This window comes from Archocentrus centrarchus, chromosome 24 (genome assembly GCF_007364275.1).
Source record: "Archocentrus centrarchus isolate MPI-CPG fArcCen1 chromosome 24, fArcCen1, whole genome shotgun sequence".
Classification (NCBI taxonomy): domain Eukaryota; kingdom Metazoa; phylum Chordata; class Actinopteri; order Cichliformes; family Cichlidae; genus Archocentrus; species Archocentrus centrarchus.
Window position 1 is genome coordinate 7,774,986 of NC_044369.1, and position 25,379 is coordinate 7,800,364.

The 25,379-nt window shown below is 42.1% G+C and overlaps 1 protein-coding gene across 2 annotated transcripts in view; it reads right to left on the bottom strand.

Moving 5' to 3' along the window:
- Positions 1–2,956: 2,956 nt before the first annotated feature.
- The window catches only part of LOC115774044 (dihydropyrimidinase-related protein 5-like), a 35,314-nt gene continuing 12,891 nt past the window's right edge, over positions 2,957–25,379 (bottom strand). For both annotated transcript variants that reach the window (XM_030721076.1, XM_030721075.1), the window contains 13 exons: positions 20,770–20,884; positions 19,723–19,872; positions 11,720–11,878; positions 9,924–10,103; positions 9,711–9,779; positions 9,234–9,278; positions 9,069–9,144; positions 8,820–8,976; positions 8,551–8,692; positions 7,318–7,460; positions 6,962–7,169; positions 5,662–5,839; positions 2,957–5,570 (listed from right to left, as the gene is read on the bottom strand). In XM_030721076.1, the coding sequence (XP_030576936.1) occupies positions 5,485–5,570; positions 5,662–5,839; positions 6,962–7,169; positions 7,318–7,460; positions 8,551–8,692; positions 8,820–8,976; positions 9,069–9,144; positions 9,234–9,278; positions 9,711–9,779; positions 9,924–10,103; positions 11,720–11,878; positions 19,723–19,872; positions 20,770–20,880 (1,704 nt within the window). In that variant the 5' untranslated portion in view covers positions 20,881–20,884 and the 3' untranslated portion in view covers positions 2,957–5,484. The remainder of the gene's footprint in view (positions 5,571–5,661; positions 5,840–6,961; positions 7,170–7,317; positions 7,461–8,550; positions 8,693–8,819; positions 8,977–9,068; positions 9,145–9,233; positions 9,279–9,710; positions 9,780–9,923; positions 10,104–11,719; positions 11,879–19,722; positions 19,873–20,769; positions 20,885–25,379) is intronic.

Genomic DNA, 25,379 nt, shown 5'->3' on the forward strand with positions numbered 1-25,379 from the left:
GAGCCATCCTGGTCAGATGACCAAACCACCTCAACTGGCTCCTTTCAATGTGGAGGACCAATGGCTCTACTATGAGGCCCTCCCGAATGGCTGCACTCCTCACGGTAATAAAAAACATTCCCCTGAAAATTTTCAGGTACAAGAACTGGACTGAAAATGAGTGAAAAAGCAGCCAATGTCCAAAGAAAACCTTTGAAAGACCTTCAGGAAGCCTGGAGAACTAGAGAATGCTGCTCCTTAGAAGCAAAATATAACTATAAATAAATGCATGTGGCTTGGGTTACTCCTGCGTTGATCAAAAGAACACAATCAGTAGAAACTCTGTCACTGAGGGGAACATTTCCTATATTCACACAGTTTGTTGTTTTGGTACAGACATGTGAAGTTACAGGTTTCGAGATGACACACTGACGTACAAACACCTCCCAAAGAGGATGTCTGACATTTGAGTTTTAGAAGACACGAGAAGCTTCGAGAACGTGATACAACATTTCTCAGAGTTATGCGCCATGTGCAGGTTCGTGGCACAAAGTTAAATTCAGAATTTATCCAAATAACTTCTTCACACATCCAACTATCACAAGCTACATAAAAAACAAAACTACATTTGATTAGAAGGATTTAAAGGGCCCACAAAATGCTGTTTATTAAAGTATGCAGGGTCTCGAGCTTTACACGATACTGGATTCAGGACTTTTGCCTCCTTAAATACTTCCACACTGAGTTATTACGATCCTACACTTTTTCAGGATCAAAAATCAAATACTTTCAACATCAAGAATCGAAGTACTTTAAAATTGAAAAGCAGTACCCTGATATAAAACAAATACTTTGCCTGTTCTCACTCACCAGTTGAATGGTAAAATGGCTGCAAAGAGATCAGATGTCCTCACTCGGCCTCAGTGAATCATGCGACCTTCAAACAGCTGTTTTACATTTAGAAAATTTTTTAAAAAAAAGTCTGTTTCAGGTAAAATTGTTTCTTCAGTTTCTGGTTGTAATGATGATGACGGTTAGTCAAAAATCCAAAGTGGATGTTTAAGCTTTAGAAGACACGAGGAGCTTTGAGAAGATGACACTCTGGTATGACACCACGTTTCTCAGCGTCACAGGCAGTCGGCAGTTTCATGGCACAAAGTTAAATTCAGAATTTATTTAAGTAACTTTTTCTTTTTTTATGCCATGATGAGCTATGTAAAAAACAAAACCCCATCAGATTAGAAGGATCTAAATCATCCAGCAGTCACAAAAGCTGTTCATGTTGGGTATCAAGATTATATTAGGTATAATCATGCAGCAGGAATACTTTTAGCTTTGATATTCTATTCATAATAATGTGAAATACTCCAACAACAACATGATACTGAATTCAGGACTTTTACTTCCATAAATATTCTCATACTCAGTTATTATGATCCTGTTGTTGCCGAGAAGACTTCCTCAGCATCAAGAATCAGTACTTCTATGAGGAAATAAAACATGTAATTTCCCACTCACCAGTTCAACAAATTTTTCCTTAAAATAGCATGAAGGAGATTGGACGTCCTCTCTCGGGTGTCTCTGTGTTGTATCTGACTCAACTCCTGACTGCAAGCTGATGATGTCAGTGCTGTTACCATGGCAGAATACAACAGAGACAACCGTACTGACAAACAAACAGCAGAATAATAAAACTTGTTTCGTAGTTCTACCTGGTACAGGTGTCTCCAGAAAACACCCACCAATCAGCCGACAGTCATGGATGTATTCAGGAATAAACCTGATTGAATTCAGCCTAATTCTAACCATGAAATGAATTTCCCCACTGAGCCCTTTGCTCTTCATTAGACCTCTAACAGAAAACTAAGCAGTATTCAGCCATCAAGGCTAGAATTGAAAAGTGAAATTTAGCATTTTTTTTTCAACAAAACAAAAATGTCTTTTTGCTTAATCTCACATTTAATTGTCCTTTAATTTGGTTGTGACTGTGATCAGACAGCCACACAACAGGAACATAAACTAGTTTTACTGGATCCCGTTTCTGTATATCTCCATGATTTTTGTGTGTGTGTGCTGCATGCACACTTATTTACTTATTTGTTTGAGCCTCTCAGAGGGCTGGGTTTGAATCTGCGGCTCACTGGAGACGTTTGCAGAGATTGCGAGGAGGCCACACCTAGAGACCAGTATGGTGGTCCCATACTGACAACCCAAAATCCCTGTGACCTACAGCAACCCTCGAATGGCTGAAATTAAAAGTTTAGTCTGTAATGTAGTTGGCATCAGGGAATACACAGTTTTCCTTAGTGACTGGCTGATCAGTATCTAGGTCTGTGTGACTGAGGCTTAACTCCACAAAGAGTAAAAAAACTAAGAACAGGCCGGCTAATAACGGCCTGAACATAAAGAACATTTACTGGAGTTCATAACAGAAATTACTTTGTTACTGATGGACTAATTTCTCCATGTTTCCGTCCTGCCAAATCCCACTTTACACACAGCATATATTACAAAATGTAACCCATCATTGCATGTCCGTTAAACTTTTTAGGTCACAGTGGATCTACAAAAGCACAAAGATGCACTCTCATGTGCAAAAGCTCTGATTAAATACTTTAAATGTATATATATTTTCACTCTTGTGTAGTAATACTGGAGCTCCCCACAACAGGAACAGCAGGGACTTTGTAATTTTCACATTTTGCAAAGGTGGGCCAGACTGGAGCCTCTGGCAGACCTGATTTGGTCCCCGGACTACGTGTTTGACACCTCTATTTTAGATAGTTCTAGTTTTTGTTAAAACTTGATTATCCCACCTCTAATGGAAACAAAGAGACTCCCATTCTGTACAGTATCTGCTAATTTCTTGTAATTTGTAATCCACAATAATCAATACTTACAAGTAGTATGTGTACATTTATGTTACTGTACTATAAGTATGCAACTGCACATTTAAAAAAAACAATCACAGGACAGATTTTTCCTTTTTCTCACTTTATTCTTTTGCTGTTTTTCTTGTGGTAAGAAACAAGCAGCCACTTACAGATTCAACACGTTCACTTCCCAACACAACGAGAATCTACAAAGACACACAGCCACTGAGCCGTCACAGCGCTTTCAGGACAACAAAACCATCCAACAGTAAAATAATGCCGTCGTCGTAGGTAATCGTAGAAAAACAGCACCAGTTTGTGTGAACCTGCGGCGATCAGAGGAAGCTTCACTCCTCTTCACCTGCTCATGTGGTGCTCTTCATGCATGGGTGTCGGAGTGGCACAGGTGATTCACATTGGCACATTTGAATAGAAACAGAAAAACAAACATCCTAAATATATAGAGTACACGGACAAGAAGACGTGATCATGTATAAATATAATACTGCTCGGCAGGAATGAGAGGGTCAGTGGTTTATCTTCAGCCTGTGCAGCTCAGTCTTCCTGCTCTGTGGAGACTCACTGCTCTCATTACATCCCGCTTTACGTTCCTTTGATTTCTGCAGCCGTAGATTTTAGGGACACTTCTTGGAATAAATAAGCCTTTTCAAGCTTTATTCACACATTTGCTCTCAGAAGTGATCTGTTATTGTCATGTTCTGTATTAGTAGAAAACATCACACTGTGATCTTTAACCCTCAATCGACCGAGATATTTCAGCAACTGAAGCACATGAGTGGAGTCATTTATGACTTGGTTATATTCTATTTGTGTTTATCATACCTGTACTGATTCTGTTACCTGTGAGCTCCTTCACCTCACAGGAAAAAGATAAAGATAAATACTGTTGGCTGCCTGTGCTGCCCGTCAGCCTCCTGGCAGCAGAATCTGTAGGTGGCACGAATCTCCTGGAAGTACAAGTTCCACAGCACATGAACAGGTCTCAGTAGATCTTAATTGGGTGCACATGAGTCTTAGTGACTTGCAAATGGCTAAGTAAGAACCACAAATAGAAAATGCTAAAATCACAATAAATATAAACCTGCCACTTTCTGTGATTGGCATTATTATGTAAGAACTAAGTCATCTGAGATTTTTAGTAGCTGCATCTATGCTGTGAAATTAAACATCCTAGGTCACATTGTTGTTGAGTTAGTGCATTCACAAAGTTGAAACTTGGTAGCGTAGTGACATCAATACCTCATCACCCTTTTTAAGGTGTGGGGTAAAAAGGTTGCTGGTTCGAATCCCCCGGCAAGCTGAAGCCTTTTTGTGTATCTTGTATATATTTGTATCTCCCTGTGTCTGTGTGAGTTTCTTCCCTCAGTCCAAAGATATGTGTGTTAAATTAATTGGTGCCTCTAAATTGGCCACAGAGGGGAAGTATATGAATGTGTGGTTAAAGATTAGTAAGACTAGAGAAGCACGATATGCATCACATCTCTTTTGGGCATAAAGTATCTGCCGCAAGGCTTCCGCAGCATTAAATCATCCTACTCAAGATTTGTTGGCCAGGGAAAACATCCAATCTAGTGATTAAAAGTAGAAAATACAATAAAATCAAAGTCTGTAATATTTAAATATTTCATTATCCTTACCACACCAATCCCTGTAGAAAATTATAAAACACTGTAGAAGTAGTAGAGTGACAAATTTACGGCAGGAATCATTTTTCTAATTAAAAATATCACAACGTCACATATAAATGACTCCACTCAGTCACTTGAAGGTTAAATAACATATTCTTGTTCCCTTCATCCAGTCTGAGGTCTACAGACAGCACTGAGACTGAGACTGGGACCAAAGATATAATCCCGGCTAAGCTAACAGGCTGAGTTCTTCCTTAACTGCAGGTGAGGCGAGAACGTTTGTGGGACACGTGACTGAGTCAGAGGCAGTGAGAACACAGGGATGTTCAGAGAGAGTGCAGCTTTACGAGGACACGGTGTTTGAAGCAGTTGGATTTCATCACCACACGGCACAGTTCATCCATCAGAAACAAAAACACTGTTAGAGGAGCCCACTACGCAGCGGGACGCCGAGCACAGTGGGCAGTGTAATCACAAACAGTATCCACACACATCTTCACATGAGTCTAAAGCTATGGTGCCTACAGTGTATGTCTGTCTGTGTGCATGTGTGTGTGACGGGGGGTGTAATAGATACTATTTTAAATAATTCGGTCAACATCACTTCAGTTCAAACCATTAAAAACTGTACTGGTTTTGACCTTTCACAGTTTAAGATACAAGCAGGGTGATAATGAGCAGATTTTATCAATGTTAGTATGATCAGCTCAAATTTGGCAAAACAATTTAAATGTAAAGACAGCCCTTCACTCTCACATTAATTAATCAGATCAGTCGCTCCAATTAAGACACAGATTAGATTTGTAAGAGTCACTTTGGAGAATCTCTGATCATCAGGTTATCGTCACCAATCACAGACACGTGCCTGAATTTATTTTCCCTTCTTTACTTTTATCCTGTGATTGAAAATCAGTGCAGTTTTCCTGGTTGCTCAGAAATTTACAAAACACAGCGGCTCAGATGGATGAAGCTCCCACCAGTGACTACCAGATACCACTGGAGCGGCCACCGGGAGGGGCCAGGATCCGAGCCGAGGACCTCTTCGGGATGTGGTCATCAACCTGAGATCCTGAGAGATAAACACATAAAGTACTTTAAGATTTCATCCAGGACTTTGGTGTAATCTCACCAAAATCACAGGTGATTTTATTCCAGCCCACCTGAGAGGCTGAAGGAGGACTCGTGGAGGTCTCGGACTCCCACGTGCACTCGACCACAGGGTTTGCCAGATGTCTCTCCATCTATGGGGCCCAAACCGAGCTCCTTCTTCACGGTGTTTGCAACCTTGGCCACGTCACCCGAGTAAGGATCCCTGTCCACTCCTTTGTAAGCCTGAGTCTGAAACAGGAAGAAGTGAAAGGTATGAATTTTATTGACAGCAGATACAGACAGATGGGGGGGGCTGGGTTGGGATGTTTCACCATTTTAAACCAAATAAGAAGAGTGGTCTTGTTGTGAGTTGATGCTATATAAATAAAACTGAATGATCCATGATTACTATCTATCTATCTATCTATCTATCTATCTATCTATCTGAGGCTTTTAGAGTTTGAGATGGACTATTAACTACTGGCTTCAAGGGACACTACTCCTGTGAATAACACTGAGAACATTTTTTTTAAAACCTTTATTTTACCAGGTAAAATGTTTGAGAACCAGCTCCCATTTACAAACATGACCTGGCCCGGCCCATCTGGGCATGTGCAGAGAACCCAAATGCAGGAAGCAAAATGATGCAACAAAAAACGAAGCAAGCTTTTATCGCTGATGAAAAGCTCTACATTTTATACACAGACTAGTCAATAAACGATGAAAGGAAGACAGGACTATTTATACACTGAGGGCTGACTTGGTGGCTGAGGGCTGTCTCTCTGGGTACTCAGGCTTCCTAAGATGTTGTAACAAAATCTTTGAACTGTGGCTGCTGGGTTAACAGGTTGTTTTTGTATTTTGTGCTGCAGATGGGTGTGATCAGGTCCTCAGCAACTGGTATCACCTGGGCAATGTTCCCCAGTGTAAAATCACACTTCACTTGCTCCCTAGGGGAGAAGAACGACTCTGGTTCTCAGTCCTACATGCAGTAGACTTCACCATGTGTGCTAGCACACATGCAAACGTGCCAGCCTTACCGACTGACTAAAAAGCTCTAAAACCAAAAATGGCAGAGCAGAGAGGCTGGCATGGAGGCAGCTTTTACAGACAGCAGCAGCAGCAGGAAAACACTGCTGGCATCCAAAGACAGCAGAAGCATTAAATCCTTTATATGGACTGTCAGATCGGTGAAGTCAGTAACCTCGTGATGGGAGTGTTTGTGGGAGGTTTGCTGTCAGCTGACACAGCAGAGCTCAGCATGGGCCTCGCTGTCCTGCTGTGGTTTTTTTTAATGATCAGGGAAAACTCTCGTAACATGCAGGAGTGTCTTTGGAATCAGTTTTTATAAAACGATGAACGTGAATGCACCTTTTCCCTCTGGACCATCTTCTTGTAGAGGTAGTCGGGGAAAGTGCGCTGTGGGTAGAACTTTCCGGACCCCTCGGCACACATGAACACGCCGTTCTCGCACACCAAACGGCCCCGGCTGATGGTGACCAGAGGAACGCCGTGGCAGCGCAGCCCCTCGTACAGGTTGAAGTCTCCGCCCTGCACCTGACTGCTCACAGAGATTGTCCTAGACACACACACACACACACACACACACACACACACACACACACACACAAAGAGAAAGTGATGGAGGTGTTTCTGTATGCACTCTGCTGAGTCCAGTAATAAAGATGATTCATGCCACATATTTATGTACATTTACAGCCTTGTACCTTGTTGCATCTGGATCCCAGACCACCACATCAGCGTCAGCCCCAGGGATGATGCGGCCTTTGCGTGGGTACAGGTTGTAGATCTTTGCAGCGTTGGAGCTCGTCACCGCCACAAAACGGTTCTCATCCATTTTTCCTGTAACCTTAAAAATATAGAAAGCCCAGTCAATTTCATTTGGTATAAAAAAACAAAACAAAACTTTTATTACTGTTAGAGAGTATATTATTACCATGGTGAGTACTTGTTTTAGGGAAACTTTATCATTAGGCAGTAAATATGTCTCAGTAACTTAATGGGTAAAGACCATCAGCTGCATCAATCACCATAATTTCCAGTCTATAGTACTTTGTTTATTTTTAAAGTAGTTCAGGCAATAACCTGTGAACAAACAGCTTTACGTCTGCAGTGAAGATGATTCTGACCACATGCACCACCACTGTCATTCAGTCTGTGAGCTAATGCTGAGTAACACAGGCCTGCTATATCAGCAGTAACAAGCAAGGAGACTGAGAAAATGTCTGAGCAGGTTAAAATATATTTTACAAAAATGTGTCAAAACCAACTAAGACTTGGTCTATGGTATATTTGGTGAAGGATTTTAGCATTTATATTTACATTTTTTATCCATCTGTGAGAACAACACCATCCGTGATTCATCCCTTCTAAAGTTCAGTTGCTGCTAACCGGTGAGCCCTGGGCATTCCCGTGTTTTTTACATTCCAGCTGGCTCTCTGACCAATTTGATACTGTGGTGGACCATGAAGTTTCCCCAGAGAGTTTCCCCTCTCTGACTAAACAAACCCCAACTCCTGGTCTTGGACTACAGCTGATGATGGTGCTCCTTGTTCTGCTTTGGAGATCAGCTGAGAGCTGGAGGGCCACATTAACTAGAGCATGTGGCAGGTGAAGAATTGGTTCATGTGCTGCTAAGGTGGTGTCACAGAGGCTTTAGAGCAGAACAGGGACAACCATCACCAGCTGGTGTTCAAGATGGTGCAGTATGACTTCATTCACTGGAGAAAAAGTTTATTTTTGTTGCAAATAACTACAACTAAAACTAAAGAGATGAGCTGCGATTTACGACCACCTCACAGGCTGTAGAGTTTGTGAAGCAGTGGAAATATCTTGGCACTGTAACTAAAGACAATCTCACCTTTGAGCTTCATGTGGATGCTGAGCGCATGAGTGCAGTATTTCAGGTTTTTATGTGTGCGGTCGATGGGTGTACGTACCACTCCTCTCTCCCAGATGACGCTCATCCTGTCCTGGACTCCGGGTACTCCATGAGGGATCTTGGTGAAATCCTCTTTGCCCAAAGCTCTCTGCTTGGTACTGAATGGACGGTGCTCTGATGCCACCACGCTCAGAGTGTCACTGGAAACAGGACATCCACATTTAGTTTATAGGAGCATTTTTATCCACAGCACCTTCACTAATCACTGAGCTGCTGTTTCAATCACTTTACAAGTAGTAGTACAGTATACTGATACAGCACACATACTTGCCCAGCAGGCCCATGAGGTAGCTGGGTGTGTTTGGGTCAAGGCGGAGAGGAGGGACGATGACGTGGGCGGCGGAATGAGCCCAGTCCTGGTGGTAATACTGCATCCCATTCAGCACTGCGTGAGCAACTGTAGTCTCTCCATGGACCACCTTACCTGAAATTATAAAACGTGAAGAGTGGTCAGTGTCTCATCCTCTCCATTATCACAGTGACTGTTAGTTGATTTCCGTTGGGCAGTAAGCTCACCCTGCATCTTAGCAGCAGAAATCATGTCTCCAGCAGACATACTGGACACATTCACCAAGTAGATTGGGCAGCGAGCCTGCAGTCACACAAATAAAAATGATTTTATTCAGTGCTTCAATCATTTATCAATAACTGCCCACAGACAGGATATTAAAATCTTTTTACCCTGTTGGCGATGGTGACAGCTCTGTGAGTCGCCTCAGACTCCAGCTGCAGACAACAAGACAAAATGACGACATTTTTTTACACTTATAGGAAACATACCTAAATGTCAGTCAGTGTTTTTAAACGCTAAATGAAACACTCAAAGTGTCTCAAAGTACTGTAATAAAAAAAGGTATTACACATGAAATCTTCAAATTAGGTTTAAGGGAACATAAAAAAAACTGTGTAACAGGTGCTGGAAATAGTACTTTTCTACACTAACTGAAGACTCAAAGGAGTTTTTACTACAAGCCACACCCACATATTCATATATTATTCTATCACACACATGCTCACACTCCTGTGGCTGCATAAGGGGTAAGCCCAAGTACCCAAGGCCACTGTAGACTGCAGCAGTGGATCGATCCACCGATCTTTGGATTAGGATACGACCTCTATCTCCTGAACCACAGCCCCCTCTGTCCACTGTATATTTACCTCTTCTGGTCGACTGATCTCTATTCCTTCCGGCCCACTGATGCCCAAATCCAGAGCCTCTTTGGCACCCTAACAACACAAATACATTCATTTTAACACAAGTTCGACTTTGTGATTTTACTTTGATGACAAAAGGAACTTTCTAAGGACAGTGGTCACATTTGTACTGTACTGAAGTCTGGCATTTGCATGCTGCTATTTCAGCGTTAGCACCTCAGCCACCAGCTCTCCGTTCTCGGCGTGGACGCGAGCGATGGCTCCGATGTCCTTACAGGTCTGCAGAGTCTGGTAGAGCTCTGAATCCCGCAGCATCATCATGTCCTTGTAGGCCATGAACATCTGGAAGGAGTTCACTCCATGTTCCCTCACCAGGGTCTCCATCTCATCACGCACCTGAGGGCAGGTCAAAGGTCAAGGGGTTCAGGAGTCATGTATCTGGACTACAATTAAATGCTCACAGCAAAAGGCGGCTGGTGCATCAGGCAGTGGGAATACTGGCATGGAATGAAAGAGAAACTGTGTGTTAGTGCGTGTGTGTGTGTGTTTGTTTTGTGGGGCATGAAATGAGCTTGGAAACAAGCCACAATGAGATCACACTGCCTTTACACTGGTGACTATAACAAACCCACTGAGAAGAATCAATTTAATTCATTCAGACAGCAGTAAAAGGAAACTACACAGTTTAGTGTTTAAAATGCTGAATTGTGCTGCAGTGAACGGGGTGTAAAGGTCACATCATAGTCATGAAGTATTGATGAATGGGGCAAAACTACATCCTTCATGGTAGTATTTCAATAATCATTCATCACCATTCCTTTTACAGCCTGCACCATTTTGTTTATTGTTTATTATTATTCTTCCCCAATTTTTTTATAGGTATTTTAATATTTTCATTGTTGTTTGACAACAGCGCGTGTGTACGAAAGTATTTTTATCAGTGGGGTTTCTCATCAGATATGCACTCACCCCTCACTACAATCGGGAAAAAATTAATGGAAAAAACTTTTGTTATTTAAAGGCTAGAGATATCACAATGAGATGACATGATTAGTCAACTGACAGAAAAATAAATCTGCAACACTTCTTGTAATCAAGCAAACATTTAATCTATTTTTTAATGAGGAAACACTCGACATTCTCAGTGTTTTCAGAGAGAGGATTTGCTGCCTTTTCCCTGTTTAGTGTTCTTGTAAACGGACGATGTCTGAGGTCTGCTGTCATGTTCCCTGTGTTTGTGCTGTGATATTTTTGAGTTTTAGATTCTTTTGTTTTCATTTGTTATTCTCGTGACATTTTGCATTTTTGTGATATTACTTTTTTTGCTTCCTTTATGTTTATTGTATTCTCCCCAGTGTTTCCCTGTGTTGCATTCTGTGTTTCCTTGTCTTTGACACCCTGTATAGTGCTATGCAGAATTTATACTTTTAGGTTAATCTGTGCTGTACATTGTACATTGTTTGTAAACCCCTCTGAAAACCTGTGCTGTAACCTGACTTGCACCTCCACTAGAAATGTAACTGCACATTACGCCGATGTAGACTTTCAGTCGCCAGTTCATTCCTCCTATGCACTTCATTTTCTGCCATCATTTTCATCATTCCTGAAGAAATATTTTCTGACTTTTATTAAATAACTGCCAGAACTGGCGATCAAAGCATGCTGTTGCACAGCTATTATAATGCACTGCACTCTGGCATTAAACATTTTACAATATGCAATGTGGCACATGCATAAAGTCAGCAGATGATATAGGACAGACATTAAAGCCCAAGGCTGAATAAGGTACCTTGACTCATAGAATCTGCCTAATGTGCCCACTGAGCATGTGCGTTAACCCAGTTCCTGTTTAGGGTTTAAAGTAGGTCATTACACATTTCACCCACAAACGGCTGACTGCGTTATTATTCATTCAGCAATGATTAAAGCCAGAGGAGCAAAACGATGAATAGCAATATCTGCTGCCAAAGCGTTTCCAGCCTGTTTACTGGTCATACATTTTTAACCTTTACCTTTGGTCCCCACCAGGTCACCCCGACATGCAGAGCGTAGTCGCAGCATGCCTTGGCATCAGCAAGAGCCCTGCACTGCTCGTAGGCGTCCAGCAGAGAGCAGTGTTGTTCAGGCAGAACCAGAGCCATCACCATGGTGGTACCACCCATCAGAGCTGCCTGGGTGAGGTAACAGGATGACCAGGGGTGAGAGGATGGGGGTAGGGGTGGGGGGTAATGAAAGGCAGAATAAGAGAAAAGAGAGACTGATTACAAAGAGGACAATAACTCCAATGTCCAGCACAGACTCGGTTTGTCTGGTGACAATAGTCCTTCCTTATCAGCTGTTGTCTCATCATCATATGGTCTGCTCTTTATTGAGTTACTCAAAAAACATTTAAACTCACACACAGCAGTGATTGTAGCTACTGTTTTATTTTCCTTTCAGTATTGTTCTCAGTCTAAATGCCCTTATTTAGCACTGTTATCACTGGTCTGCCTCTCTACAGAAACATCTCAGGCTGACACTAAAGAGAGATAAGGTTTATTTAAATAACGTTATTTATTTAACACTTACAAACTCAGGGGATGTATAAATATACAGAGAATGCAAAGAAGGATACTCTGAAGGTACGGAAAAATAGAAAGCCAAATTATAGGGCCAAACAATAGTAGATACAATGAGGTGACATTAAAAAAACAAGACACAAAGGATGCAAAAACAATAAATAAGACAACTGACAATTAGACAATAAAAGATGACATGAGCATGAGGATGGATGGATGGATGGATCTGGAATCACTGATTCTGGGAGCTTTATCTAAAGTTGAGGGGTCCTGAAAAAACATGGCCACCTTTATATTTAAGACTCAAAGCTGCCAGAAAGGTTCCACCTGAAGAGCTAAGGCTGCAAACTGGCTCGCATGGGGTCAACATTCCTGCTTTGAACCCTGGCAACCTGGATGTGCTTTTAAAAGTGATCAGGAAAACCTTAAAATAAGTTATAAAACATACAGGGAGGCAGTGGAGAGAAACCAGGAATAATATGATGGCATCTATTAAAGAGAGTAATAAGCCAAGCTGCTGCGTTTTGAACTATTTGGAGGGGAGAGAGTGACCTCTGATTCATGCCAGAGAGGAGGGAGCTGCAGCAGTCAGTTCTAAAGAAAATAAATATATGAATAAGTTTTTCCAGGTTGGAGTGTGACAGGTGTTGGTGTCATTCTGGATTGTATTTGGAGGAAGAAGAACTGGAGTGTTGTTTTTTGGCAAGGAGCTTCACATTACTGTAGCTGTATGTGTAAACATCCTAAAACTACTTATCTGAAACCTCAAAAACAAACAGGAGCCATATTCTTTCCAAACATGGCTCCTGTTCTTCACTTCCACATAGGAGTGGCAAACTGGAGGAGAAGACGGTGAAGAAGATGAGAGATGAAATCACCAATGAAGAAGAGGAGTGGGTGGAGAGCAAGGAAAGTTAGAGATGGAGAAAAAGAGAAGATGAAGAAACAATGACCGACTAGAGGAAGTGAAGGGAGCTGTGTGCAGTGACTCGACTCATTGGTGAATGTACTTATGTGTAACCATGACAACAGATACTGCTCAGCCATGTCTGTCACATGTCCCCACCCTCTTCCTCCTCCTGTCCTCCTCTTTCCATCCAACACTGCACAAAAACCCATTCAGCATCCTCTTACAGTACTGAGGCGTGATGGGAGAAGGACTGTAATTGTACATAAAACATGAAATGAAGAGATCGGGTGTGAAACCACTGTCAGCTGCTTTTTCGTCATCATTAAGAACCAAAGGGACGTTAAACCACCATTTTTACAGCTTAACCTCAATAAAATGTGACTACATGTGAACATTTCTGTGACAGCATGGAGCCACTGCCTTGGGCTCCAGACACGTCTTGCAGACGGGGGGCGGGGTCACCTGTTTGTGAGCGTAAGCTCCGTCAGCCAGTGAGCTATCAGGTTTCTCATTACCGTAGAAACCAGTCCAAGCGATCTGCAGTGTCAGCATCGAAGGTCTCGGCATATGCGTGCATGAGGACTGCGTGTCATTGATCATTGTCACTACATGTAAGAATATGTGTGCGTGCGCGCGTGTGTGTGTGTGTGTGAGAGAGAGAGAACGGGGGGGGGGTGCAGATGCACAGCTGGGGATTGTGGGATTTAGGCTGTCTGTCTGGTTGGCCTGAATTAAGATTTGCTGCTGGTCCCCTTCTTTAAAAAAAAAAAAAATCACAGAAGGTAGAGGGCAGAAAACAGCCGAGGAAACATGAAGAAATGGGAAAAAGAAAGCCAGGATCGCTGCATCTTTTCATCCATGTTCACACAGGACGTGAGTTTGTTACTTTCATCAGTGTGAACAGTTTCAGGGGCAGTTTGAGACTTTTCTCTGTCAAACTAGGATAAAGAAGTTGTCTGATAGTTGAGATGTTTTTCATGCTGCCCTGTTTCATGTTTTTAGGCAACATTTTCAGCTACAAACAACAGAAAAAAAGATCCAAATTTAGCTTGCTCTAAATTACAAATCTAAGCAAAACACTCACGCTCTGCAGGTAACACACAGCAAATCTGGGTCGTTCTGATGGTTTCTGTTTAGCTGGTACAGTGAAGCTGTCAACAGACACGGCACCAACCAGGTCCACTTTCAAGCCTCGGATAAATATGCATCCTTTAACATGTTCTCAAATATTTCAGTATAAAAAGAGTCCATTAGAGTCCACTCCAGTAACATTTTTACACAGGCTTTGGTGAATGTGTCCACATAACTGCAACAAATTCCTAAAGATACCAAGCACATCAGGCCAAAAGCACTCTGATTAAGAACAGTGATATAAGCATGTGGATTATTTTTAATTATGACAACAGAAAGACAGACTGCTTAATTTAAACAGACGATATTCAAAGACAGTTTAGATAAACAGCGATGGAGGAATACAGTGCACTTAAGCCTGTTATAAAGCACATCAACATCATTTAATCTATGTGGATTTGACCTAAAACCTCTTTTTGTCAACTCAACATACTGACACATAAACTACAAACAGTGATTAATATGACTCTGCTGCTCTATTAAACACCCCTAACCCCTACTGTGAAGATAATCCTCTGGATAGAAAGTAAAATAGACAGCAAGAGGGCGGCAGGCATGAAGGAGAGCAAAGGAGATGAAGAATTTGAAGCTACAGTAGAAGAAGCACCCACAGACTAATAAAAAATATATTATTATTATTATTATTAGATGGGAAATTATTCAATAGCAATATAAACTGTCCTTAAAATTACCAAATTTTTACTAATTAATAATTTCTCTGCTGTAGTGAAACCTTTGAGGTTGTTAAACTTGAAACTGCAAAGCTGGATTATTATAACAGCTAACTAAGAGAAAGTTACCTATTACATAATGTAATAATCTATAATAAACGTTACTAGTTCAGACATATGCATTGACTATTAATTAATTAACTGTGAACCTAAACAGAACAGAATCATTTTACAAAACTGAGCATTAGGCGTCAGACTTTTATTGTATGGAAGAAAAAAAATGCAAACCTTTGTTATTTATTAGTTCAATAAACAAATTTCTCTTGCAAAATGACCCAATAAGCACACAGAAATCTTGTCACATGTGTACCTGAATGTGACTGTGAGTGATGTTAGGGGATGAGAGGGTCTTTGTATGTCAGACTCTGGGAGAGGCTATCAGTGTCAGACAGATTACTACTGCAGCCCTCTGATCAGCCTCTATCAGCTCTGCTCATACTTCATATCACAGCTGAGCACCTCACCTTCTTCCACTACCCTCCTCCTCATTGCTTCAGTCCAGCCTGCCAAGACATTAAAATCATCTCTGCAGTGCCTGCTGGGATAGACACTGCTAAAGCAATATTTCAGGCTTTGTGAAGAAAAGAAGATCTGCTCAGCTGGATGTGATTGATTACTGCTGCACTGTAAAGACACTAACATTGAGAGCAGATCATGCTTTTTATTCTATTAGTATTTAATAATGCAGACACTGCTGTGCTTTTAGATTGTAGTTTATATCATCTGAAAGGCTTTTTAAACTGTTCAAAATTGTCATATGTCAAGCAGTGTGATGGCTCTAACCATGAAACCTTTTTTATTTAACTTTGAAGAGTTCCTAGATTTTATATTGCATCCATGCAGGTGGTGCAATGGTCAGTGCTGTCCACGAACATTATAAAAAATGGATGTAGCCACTGTGATGTCATACACACTGGTTAGAAAAGCTCCATTATGAAACCTCGAGCTGAGGGTTTGGACTGTTACCAGTCTGGTGCTTTGAAACCAGATGCGATGACTGAGAGACACTGAGAAATCTGCACACTCATTATGCACCAAAGCGCCATTTTCCCATAGAATTTAATAACCAGAAGTTTTTTGCAACCAGAGGAGTCACACACACACACACACACACACACACACACACACACACACACACACACACACACACACACACACACACACACACACACACACACACACGCACACACCCCGCTGGTCATCGTGCCTTCCCTTACAGACCGGGAAGGTATGTCTATCTTTTATATACAATCTATGGCAGTGTCGCATCACAGCAAGAACCTCCTGGTTGACAAGGTGCGTGATTGCTCCCACAATCCAAAGACGTACATGTTGGGTTTACTGTTGTTGTTGTTGTTGTTCGTGTGAGTGTGAATGATTGCCTGTCTCTCTTCGTTAGCCCTGAGATGATGGACTGGCTAAATATCCGGTGACCTTCAACTGGATAAGCAGCTAAGAACATTTCAGCTTTCTCTAAATTACAAATCTGCTGCAGAGATCTAAGAAACACATTTCAGCATGATGTCAAAGAAACTAAAACAACCAAGTATCTTCAGCAAGTCCAGGCTGCACGTTCTTCCTGTCGACTTTCCACCATTAGACCGTGTTATATAAATCAGGGTGAAGCAGGGAAGAGAAGGAAGAAAGTTAAGCAGAAGAGGGAGCAGACAGTTACAAAACAGAGGGAGGAAGGGGGGAAGGGAGGGAGGGCGGGAAGAGGATGCAGAGGTGGGGGGGAATAGTTTTGGGGTTCATCACAATTGCATGAGCTGTTGCTGCGGTAACGCAGTCACCATAGAAACCACACAATACTACCACGGTCATGTGTGCACATACTCTCTCTCTCTCTCACACACACACACACACACACACACACACACACACACACACACACACACACACACACACACACACACACACACACACACACACACACACAGAAATTTCCACGCTAAGCGCAGGGGTTAGTTGTCATGGCAGCGGAGGTGGTGGGTGGGGCTGGAGGAAAATTGGCACCGGTTCCTGTCACCAATCTTCAGCCTCATTTCTCTGCTCTTACAGCACAGCAAAGTCCCAGCAGCTATTTTATGATGCACAATATACTGGCAATATTGCAAAGAGAAAAGACACTAGAAGTGCTGCTGGCGATCTCCTCCAGACAATCACTTGCTCGTCTGGGGGCCAGCAGCTGAACAGAAAGAAATGCTGGGCTGATTGGGTGGAAGGAACAGCATTAATATAACACATTTTATGCTCTGTCCCCACATATTGAGTCAATGTCCCCCATTTTGATTGACTCTAATCTAATTTTCTGAAGTCTGTCTTTTATCTAATGGGTATGAAAAAAAGCAGGGAAGGCTGTCATCATGGATCACATGCAGGTTAACATCACCGCTTTTCCTACACTCATGCTATGCTCAAAAACGACTTAGGAACTTGGGGATTTAAATGCATTTAAATAAAACAACTGTTCCTTGACATACTGAATACTAAACCTCTAACCTGCACAGTGTGTGTGTTTATGGTTTTTGTCCCACTTTTAGTTTGTTGGGATCTGGTCAACCTACTTAATATACTTCTGTTTATTCCTCAATCTGGGGATAAGACTGCAAATTATTCTTTTGTGTGTGCAACATGAGGCTCAACAGCTTTCCTAACTTTGTAAAATGAAATCTAATATCAACGATATCAATTTAGTGAATTGATATTCATTATTGCTACTTATATGATATTAGTATCAAATAGGTGAAATGAAAACTAAAAAATTTATTCACACCGCTCACCTAATTAAATTTGCATTCATCTCATTTCAGCTCAGTGTGAGTCATCCCTGCATCCTGCTGTCATTTACAGTCACAGTCTCTCTTTTCCCTGCTGTTAGAGCTACTGGAAGATCAGCTCTTCACATGTGGGACTAACAGAAGTTGTGCAAACTGAACACGATGCACATGAGTGAGAAAGAAAGAAACAAGGTGAGAGCGTTGCATTTGTATGAACTTTTTAGTCGTGTGACCTCACTAGACCAACGTTTGTAGTTACAGCAAAAATGACTGCAAACACACAGAGAACAGCCGTTAGTCTCAGAGGCGGGAAAAATGTCCACACTGCTGACCCTTTGCAACTTCCTCCATGCTACCTTAGCTCTCCCGCTATCAACTGGTGCACTGATGTTGATATGTGGAGAAGTGAGCACAAAGCAACACAGATATATTCAAATAGATCAGCCCCCTGTCAGCGACACCTGGTGCAGCCCTGTGTGCAAGTAATCAATGTGAGCCAAAAGCTCAGACTTCAGTTTCAGACAGTTTTTTTTTTCTACTCTTTGCACTGTATGATGTAAATGAGAGAGGATATCCCTAATATGGTCATGTCAGCCACACAGTTTTGGCCTGCTGTTTAAAACCTTTGTTTGTGAGGGATGGCCAATAACAAGAAGGGAGGATGTAAGCGGCAGAAGGGCATGGCTCTGGCATCACGACGTAAAGTTTTCCCCTGCTATTTCACTGCACGAGAAAAGCGATACGATTTTCACGGCCGTGAATTCGATTCAGCCCCAAGGTTGAACTCGCTGCTTTGTATCAGTTCATAACAGATAAAAGGAAGCAAAGTGTGTACTTGTCGTCTTGCTCATAACCACTGTCTGTGTATACCTTGTGCTGCACACAGATGTTGGAGTAGTTTTGTTTGGACCGTAAAATGTGTTCGCAGCACAAGAAATAAAGGTTGCAAAAGGGGAGGGTGTTCCTTCAGCTTCCGTTTCCAGTCAAGGAACCACCCCCACTCACATGTAAAGGATCAGTTCATAAAGCGATGGAAACGCAGGCTTGTTCTTAAGCAGTTCACCGTTTCCTTGGAACTGGCATCAGCACTGAAACGAGCACCGGCACCTTGTCAGTGAAAATGTGGTATGGTGTTCAACAAAGGCCCAGTAAAAGACACATAAGGATTATTTTGAACTTTGGCTCATGCAAATCTACTTTAGTAGAGCCCAAGAACAACAAAAACTAATCCTACGCATCATCTTCTGAGGATTTGGTGTTGCGTCATGTAATAAATGATTAGATGTGGTTGACAAAGCAACCACCTAAAAATACTTGATCACCCACTAACTTTTTGAGATACGACTAAAAAAAATATGTTGTCCTAGTTACTTTATCCTTATATGCTGCACTGTTGGCATCCACAGCCGACGCCCTTGACTAAAGATGTCTGGTAATGCCAGGCAGCATCAAAACAGACAGGCTGAGAACATCCTCCAACACATGCATACCACTGCAGGCAATAACAACACCCCCTCTTAATTATCCTCTCTGCTCTGTATCTCAGGGCATTAGTGGAAAACATGCAGAGCATAAATAGGAAATTAACAAACAAACTCAGAACAGATGAAAATTGAAGTGCTGTGCGAATGTATGTCTAAAAAAGAGAAGTCTCTTCTTTCAACCACAAACTACTCACAGCTGTTTGCCTCCTGAAGGACTGACATGAGAACATGTGTGGTCATCAGTCCTAATGAACGAGTGAAGCTGAACGCAGTGCTGAATATTTCACTGCAGATAAGTCAGAGGGAGCCAGAGTGAAAGTATGACAGCTGTCTGTGGGCTCAAAATGTGTTTAATCACTGGCATGCAGACAAACCTACTCAAAGCAAAGCCCTGTGCGTGAGTGTGTTTCAGTGTGTGTACCTTGGTCCCACTGTAAAAGTCATCCTGGATGGCAGCGTTCATGAAGGTCTGCTGCAGATGCACGCACGTGTCTATTCCGCCTGGTAACACCAGCTTTCCAGAGGCATCTATCACCTTAGCCCCGCCTGGAATCATCAGCTCCTTTCCAACCTGCAACAGAAAACACAAACTCACAAATTACGCATCTTTATTAGAGACCCAGTCACACAGGCCTAGAAACCAGTCAGCAACCCCCCTGGCACCACCTAGGGAATAATGTGTATTCCCCGACCAGTTGGCGAATGGTTGCTGGAGGTTGCTGGTAATCTCTAGGTTAAACAGGTCGCCAAGAGGTACAGTACTGTGCAAAAGTCTTGAGTCACCCCTCATTTCTTTTAATTTTGCTTCCAAAAAGCCAGACTTTCTTTTTTTTTAATTTTTAAAGCGGTCTTTCTGACGGTGGTTGGTTTTTCACTCACTTTCAGTCTTGGCCTTGTACCTGACCATTTTCAGAAAGGCGGTTTTTTTTTGTGTAAATTTTTCACTCCAAAGTGGACAAACAGTACCAAAAAATACACTAATTAGAATTTTAGTTGTAGTATCAGGAACTTGGGAGAGATCATTGATCAATGAGCATTTGCTCATTTCCTTATTCACCAGCAAATTTGTTTGCCCTCTATTTACTTTAAATACTGCAAAAACTACCTACGGTGATGAAGTAAGCACCAACAGAGTGTGTTCATAAGCTGCAGTAACATTGGAGTGTTTCAGTACTGCTGATTCAAAAGCATCCTCTCCACATAAACTGATGCTTATCTCCATGACAACACTGTGTGAGATAATTATAGTAGCGCGGTTTGGAGCTACAGGGTTGACCAAGTGGTTCAGTCTCTTCATGCTCTATTACTGTGAAATGAGTCATGCTAACAGCTGGGGATATACTGGACAGCGAAAGCATGGGTGTGATGAAAAGTTTTTAGTGTATGACATGTTGTGGGAAAATGTGCTTGTGAGTAAAAATACATTTACATGTGCATGTTTAAACTTGTGCACGTAACTGTGGTTTACCTGCTGTATGATGCCGTTCTCGATGTAGACATCTGCTTCCTGGGTGAAGTCATCATTGACCACCTTTCCCCCCTTGATGAGGATACGCATGGACCCCATGTTAGCAGCCATATTCCTACAAGACAAAAAGATATTCAACAGTCACATTAAAGGGAAAAAATACAGGAAAAGTAAACATATATTTCGTCTGTTATCTCCTCTGCACAATACCAGTTCTTACCACAAGATGATGCAATCAGTGAGTGTAACCCTTATTTAACCAAGCAAATCTTGAGGTTGGACTAAAAATAAATATCAGAAGTTAAACAGCAGCTTATTTCCGAAAACATCTTAACAAACCCATTAGTAAAGACCGGTCCCCCATGTGGTGACAGTTTTAATTAAATTCTGCAGCGCAGAACTGCAGAAAATACACTATATTGCCAAAAGTATTCACTCAACCATCCAAATCATTGAATTCAAAAATTCCAATCACTTCCATGGCCACAGGTGTATAAACCAAGCACCTAGGCATGCAGACTGCTTCTACAAACATTTGTGAAAAAATGGGTCACTCTCAGGAGCTCAGTGAATTCCAGATTGCTACTGCGACAGGATGCCACATGTGCAACAAGTCCAGTCATAAAATTTCCTCACTACTAAATATTCCACAGTCAGCTGTTAGTGGGATTATAACAGAGTGGAAGCAATTGGGAATGACAGCAACTCAGCCATGAAGTGGTAGGCCATGTAAAAACAGAGCGGGGTCAGTGGATGCTGAGCCACATAGTGCGCAGATGTTGCCATCTTTCTGTAGTCAGTCACTACAGACCTCCAAACTTCATGTGACCTTCAGATTATCTCGAGAACAGTGCACAGAGAGCTTCATGGAATGGGTTTCCATGGCCAAGCAGCTTCAGCATACCAAGACATTTTGGACAATTTCATGTTCCCAACTTTGTAGGAACAATTTTGCGATGGCCCCTTCCTGTTCCAACATGACTGCACACCAGTGCAAAAAGCAGGGTCCATAAAGACATGGATGAGCGAGTTTGGTGTGAAAGAACTTGACTGGCTTGCACAGAGTACTGACCTCAATCCAACAGAACACCTTTGGGATGAATTAGACCTGAGGCTGCAAGCCAGGCCTTTTCATCCAGCATCAGTGTCTGACCTCACAAATGTGCTTCTGGAAGAATGGACAAAAATTCCCATAAACGCACTCCTAAAGCTTGTGGAAAACTTTCCCAGAAGAGTAGAAGCTGTTACAGCTGCAAAGGGTGGACCGACATTATATTAAACCCTATGGATTAAGAATGGGATCTCACTCAAGTCCATATGTGTGTGTGTGTGTGTGAAGGCAGACGAGTGAATACTTATGGCAATATAGTGTACCTATAAAAACAAGTGCTGCTTTTAGTAGAGGATGATCAAACCTCAGCAGCCAGAAACGTAAATAAAATCTGTCTTGTCAGAGCAAAATATTAAAAAAAAAACATTATTCTTTAAGTTGATCTTGAATGTTTGAACTGTTGATTGATTTAAACAAAACTAACAGAAATTTGAAGCTCTGGAAAAGGTAAGACTAAACTCGTAAATACTTTAAATCAGCATTTATTTTACATAACAATCTCAAACTCAGCAACACTTAAGCCTTGTGTGATTTTAAGAGCAATAAGAATGACACAAATCATTTGCAGTTACAGCACAAAGCTGAGGTGGTTTTAAAGGTCAATATAAATGATCATAGACTGCAGGACTTTTAAGGACATAATCTCACAAGGATTTTAAGCATTGGAGCTACACTGCCTCTGAGTGCTCACAGCACAAAGGGGTAAATAATCCATAACTGGACATAACTACTGGTCTTTAAAGCCTGTGTTTTGTGTTTTGCGCTGAGTTACGTGTTAGAGTTTCTAGCACATATTTAGGCCCGAGCCGACGAAGTCTCGGCGAGGAGCCTATTGGATTCACTATGCCACATACCCCAAAATGCGTTAAAATCCCCACGGTCGCATGGGACGCGGTCGCCAGTGACCCCCGACCTCATAGGGACGTGGGTCAGGTCGAGACGTTTCCGAAAAGGTATGCGTCGGGGTGACTGGGAAAACGCCTAATTGTTTTTGCTCGAATTCTCCATTATTCTTTATTATTATTTTTCTTTATTATTATTATACTTTCTCTCTCTTTGAACCCAATTTTGACCCCCTGAACATGCGCGAAAAGTCACCATTTTTTGCATGGTGGTCAGGTCTGGCGAAAAATTACGTATTTTAATGTCGCAACAAATTAACTCAAAAACACGGCTACACTGCGCCCCCTGGAAATTTCATTTTTCGGGCCCCTATGGGAGAGGCCACATTCAAGTTTGCCCTAGATTCATGAAATTCTCGTCACACATAGATCATGTCAGGACAAACAAAAAATCCTCTTGAGGCACCCCTGCATGACCCACAGGAAATCCACCAGGTTCACTTGAAATTTGGCTTTTGCCGAGTCAGCAATTTCGCTCACCTTGTATTTGCGCGAACTTCTCCTACAGCATTTGACCCCCAAACAACAAAATGGCTCAGCATCATTTAGAGACATAGGGCATCTAAAGTTATCGAAGGCTTCGTATTCATTTCAATTGTCTTGTCACACTAGGCCCCTGAAGTTGGCCTTCGTTTGACCAATAATTCCGGTCCTCTTTCCTGCTATCAATCGCACATGCTTTGCCCGATCTGCCCCAAAATGGAATCATTTATGAACACACCTACACTGAATCCATAAGTGCAGAAACCACGTCGATTGATGCCATAGCGCCCCCTACAGAACAAAATGAAAATTTGTATGGGGGTCCACAAAATTAGTTTCTCTGGTATGCATGAAAATTTTTGTACACAATCCTCAGATCCTCCTGGTCAGAAAAGGCAATCAGACCTATGCCCAATTTTGCACGCCACACGCGCCACCACACCGCAAATGTGCGTTGCCTTTATATGGGGAGCCAACAATTTACTTTCTCAGACATGCATGCAATTCGAGACAAACATTCTTTACCCCAGCACGATCAAAAAAGTCAATGACACCCATGTCCACATTCCCACAGGAAATCCGCTAGCTTGGCTTGAAATTCATTTTTTGCCAATTTTGCACTGTTGGACACCTCGTATTTGCGCGAACTTCTCCTAGGGCATTTGACCCACTAAACCCAAAATGGCTCAGCATTATCTAGAGACATGGGGCATCCAAAGTTATCGAAGGCTTCGTATTCAATTCAACGGGCTTGTCACACGAGGCCCCTGAATTTGGCGTTCGTTTGACCAAAAATTTCTGTCCTCTTTCCTGCCATCAATCGCACGTGCTTTGCCCGATCTGCCCCAAAATGGAATCATTTTTGAACACACCGACACTGAATCCATAAGTGGAGAAACAATGGCGATTGCTGCAATAGCGCCCCCTACAGAAGAAACTGCAATTTTGTATGGAGGTCCACCGCATTACTTTCTTTGAAATGCATGAAAATTTTTTTACATGTTCTTCAGATACTCCTGATCAGAAAAGTCAATCAGACCTATGCCCTTTTTTGCACGCTGCAGCCGTGACCACCACCCCAATGTCAACATGACGTCACTATGGAGAAACCACAACCTTGTCACACGTATTGCGCAATCACTCACGCACTCTTTCTGCACTTTGCTTGCCATTTCCTTTCCCTTATGTACTGGACAAGACTTAATTTAGATTTGTGGATTCAGAGCAACAAGTGCACTAGTGCCCCCTACAGATGGAACAAAAGCATTAGATGGTGGGAATCACATTTAGGTTTTCTGAAATGCATGAAAAAAGGTAGACAACTTCGCGACAGTCAAATAGATAGATTCACCAGTGTTATCATGTCCATCCTTGCCAAGATTTTCATCTTTTGCCAGTGGGGATTACATTTGGCAGAACAGGTGGCTCTCTGACAGCTTGAAGGGGGATCTCAGGTGGCTCGCAGGTGGGTTGCAGGCTGTTTGCAGGGCAGGTTGTTCGCAGGGAAGGCAGGTCGCAGGTTGCAGGAGCAGCGGCTCTCGGGCGGCCTGCAGGGGGCTTTGCGGGGCTCGCAGGTGGCTGGCTGGAGATTTGCGGAGCTCGTAGGTGGCTCGCTGGGGGTTCGCGGGGGCTCACTTGCGGCTCGCGCTGGGTTTGGCGGTCGCGCAGGCAGCGAGGGCCGTAAAACGCCGCTTGCGGCTTTAATTGGTCTTTTTCTCTTGGAAGACAGAAAATTTTCTGCAGTCTTAAAAGTGTGTCAGCTCAGTCTATGAAATATTTAGTCGTGGATCTATAATTTATAAATCTATTACAGTATCTGTGGGAATATAAAACATTATCAGCACTTTGCAAGGACAGATGGAAAGCAGATGTTTCTTCAAGGATTTGCTGAACCTGATACCAACTAACAACTAATAATTGATAATGACAGCTAGTTTAAAATGCCCCGTGTTTTTTTTATATATATATTTAAGACTTACATGTCATGATTTATTATGATTTATTCATAGTATGAGACATTCATTGTATAATAGTGTTTAAGTTATTTTTACAGCAAATGGTCAAACATCATTATTCCAGACTTCAATGGGAGGTTTTACTGCTTTTTCTTCATG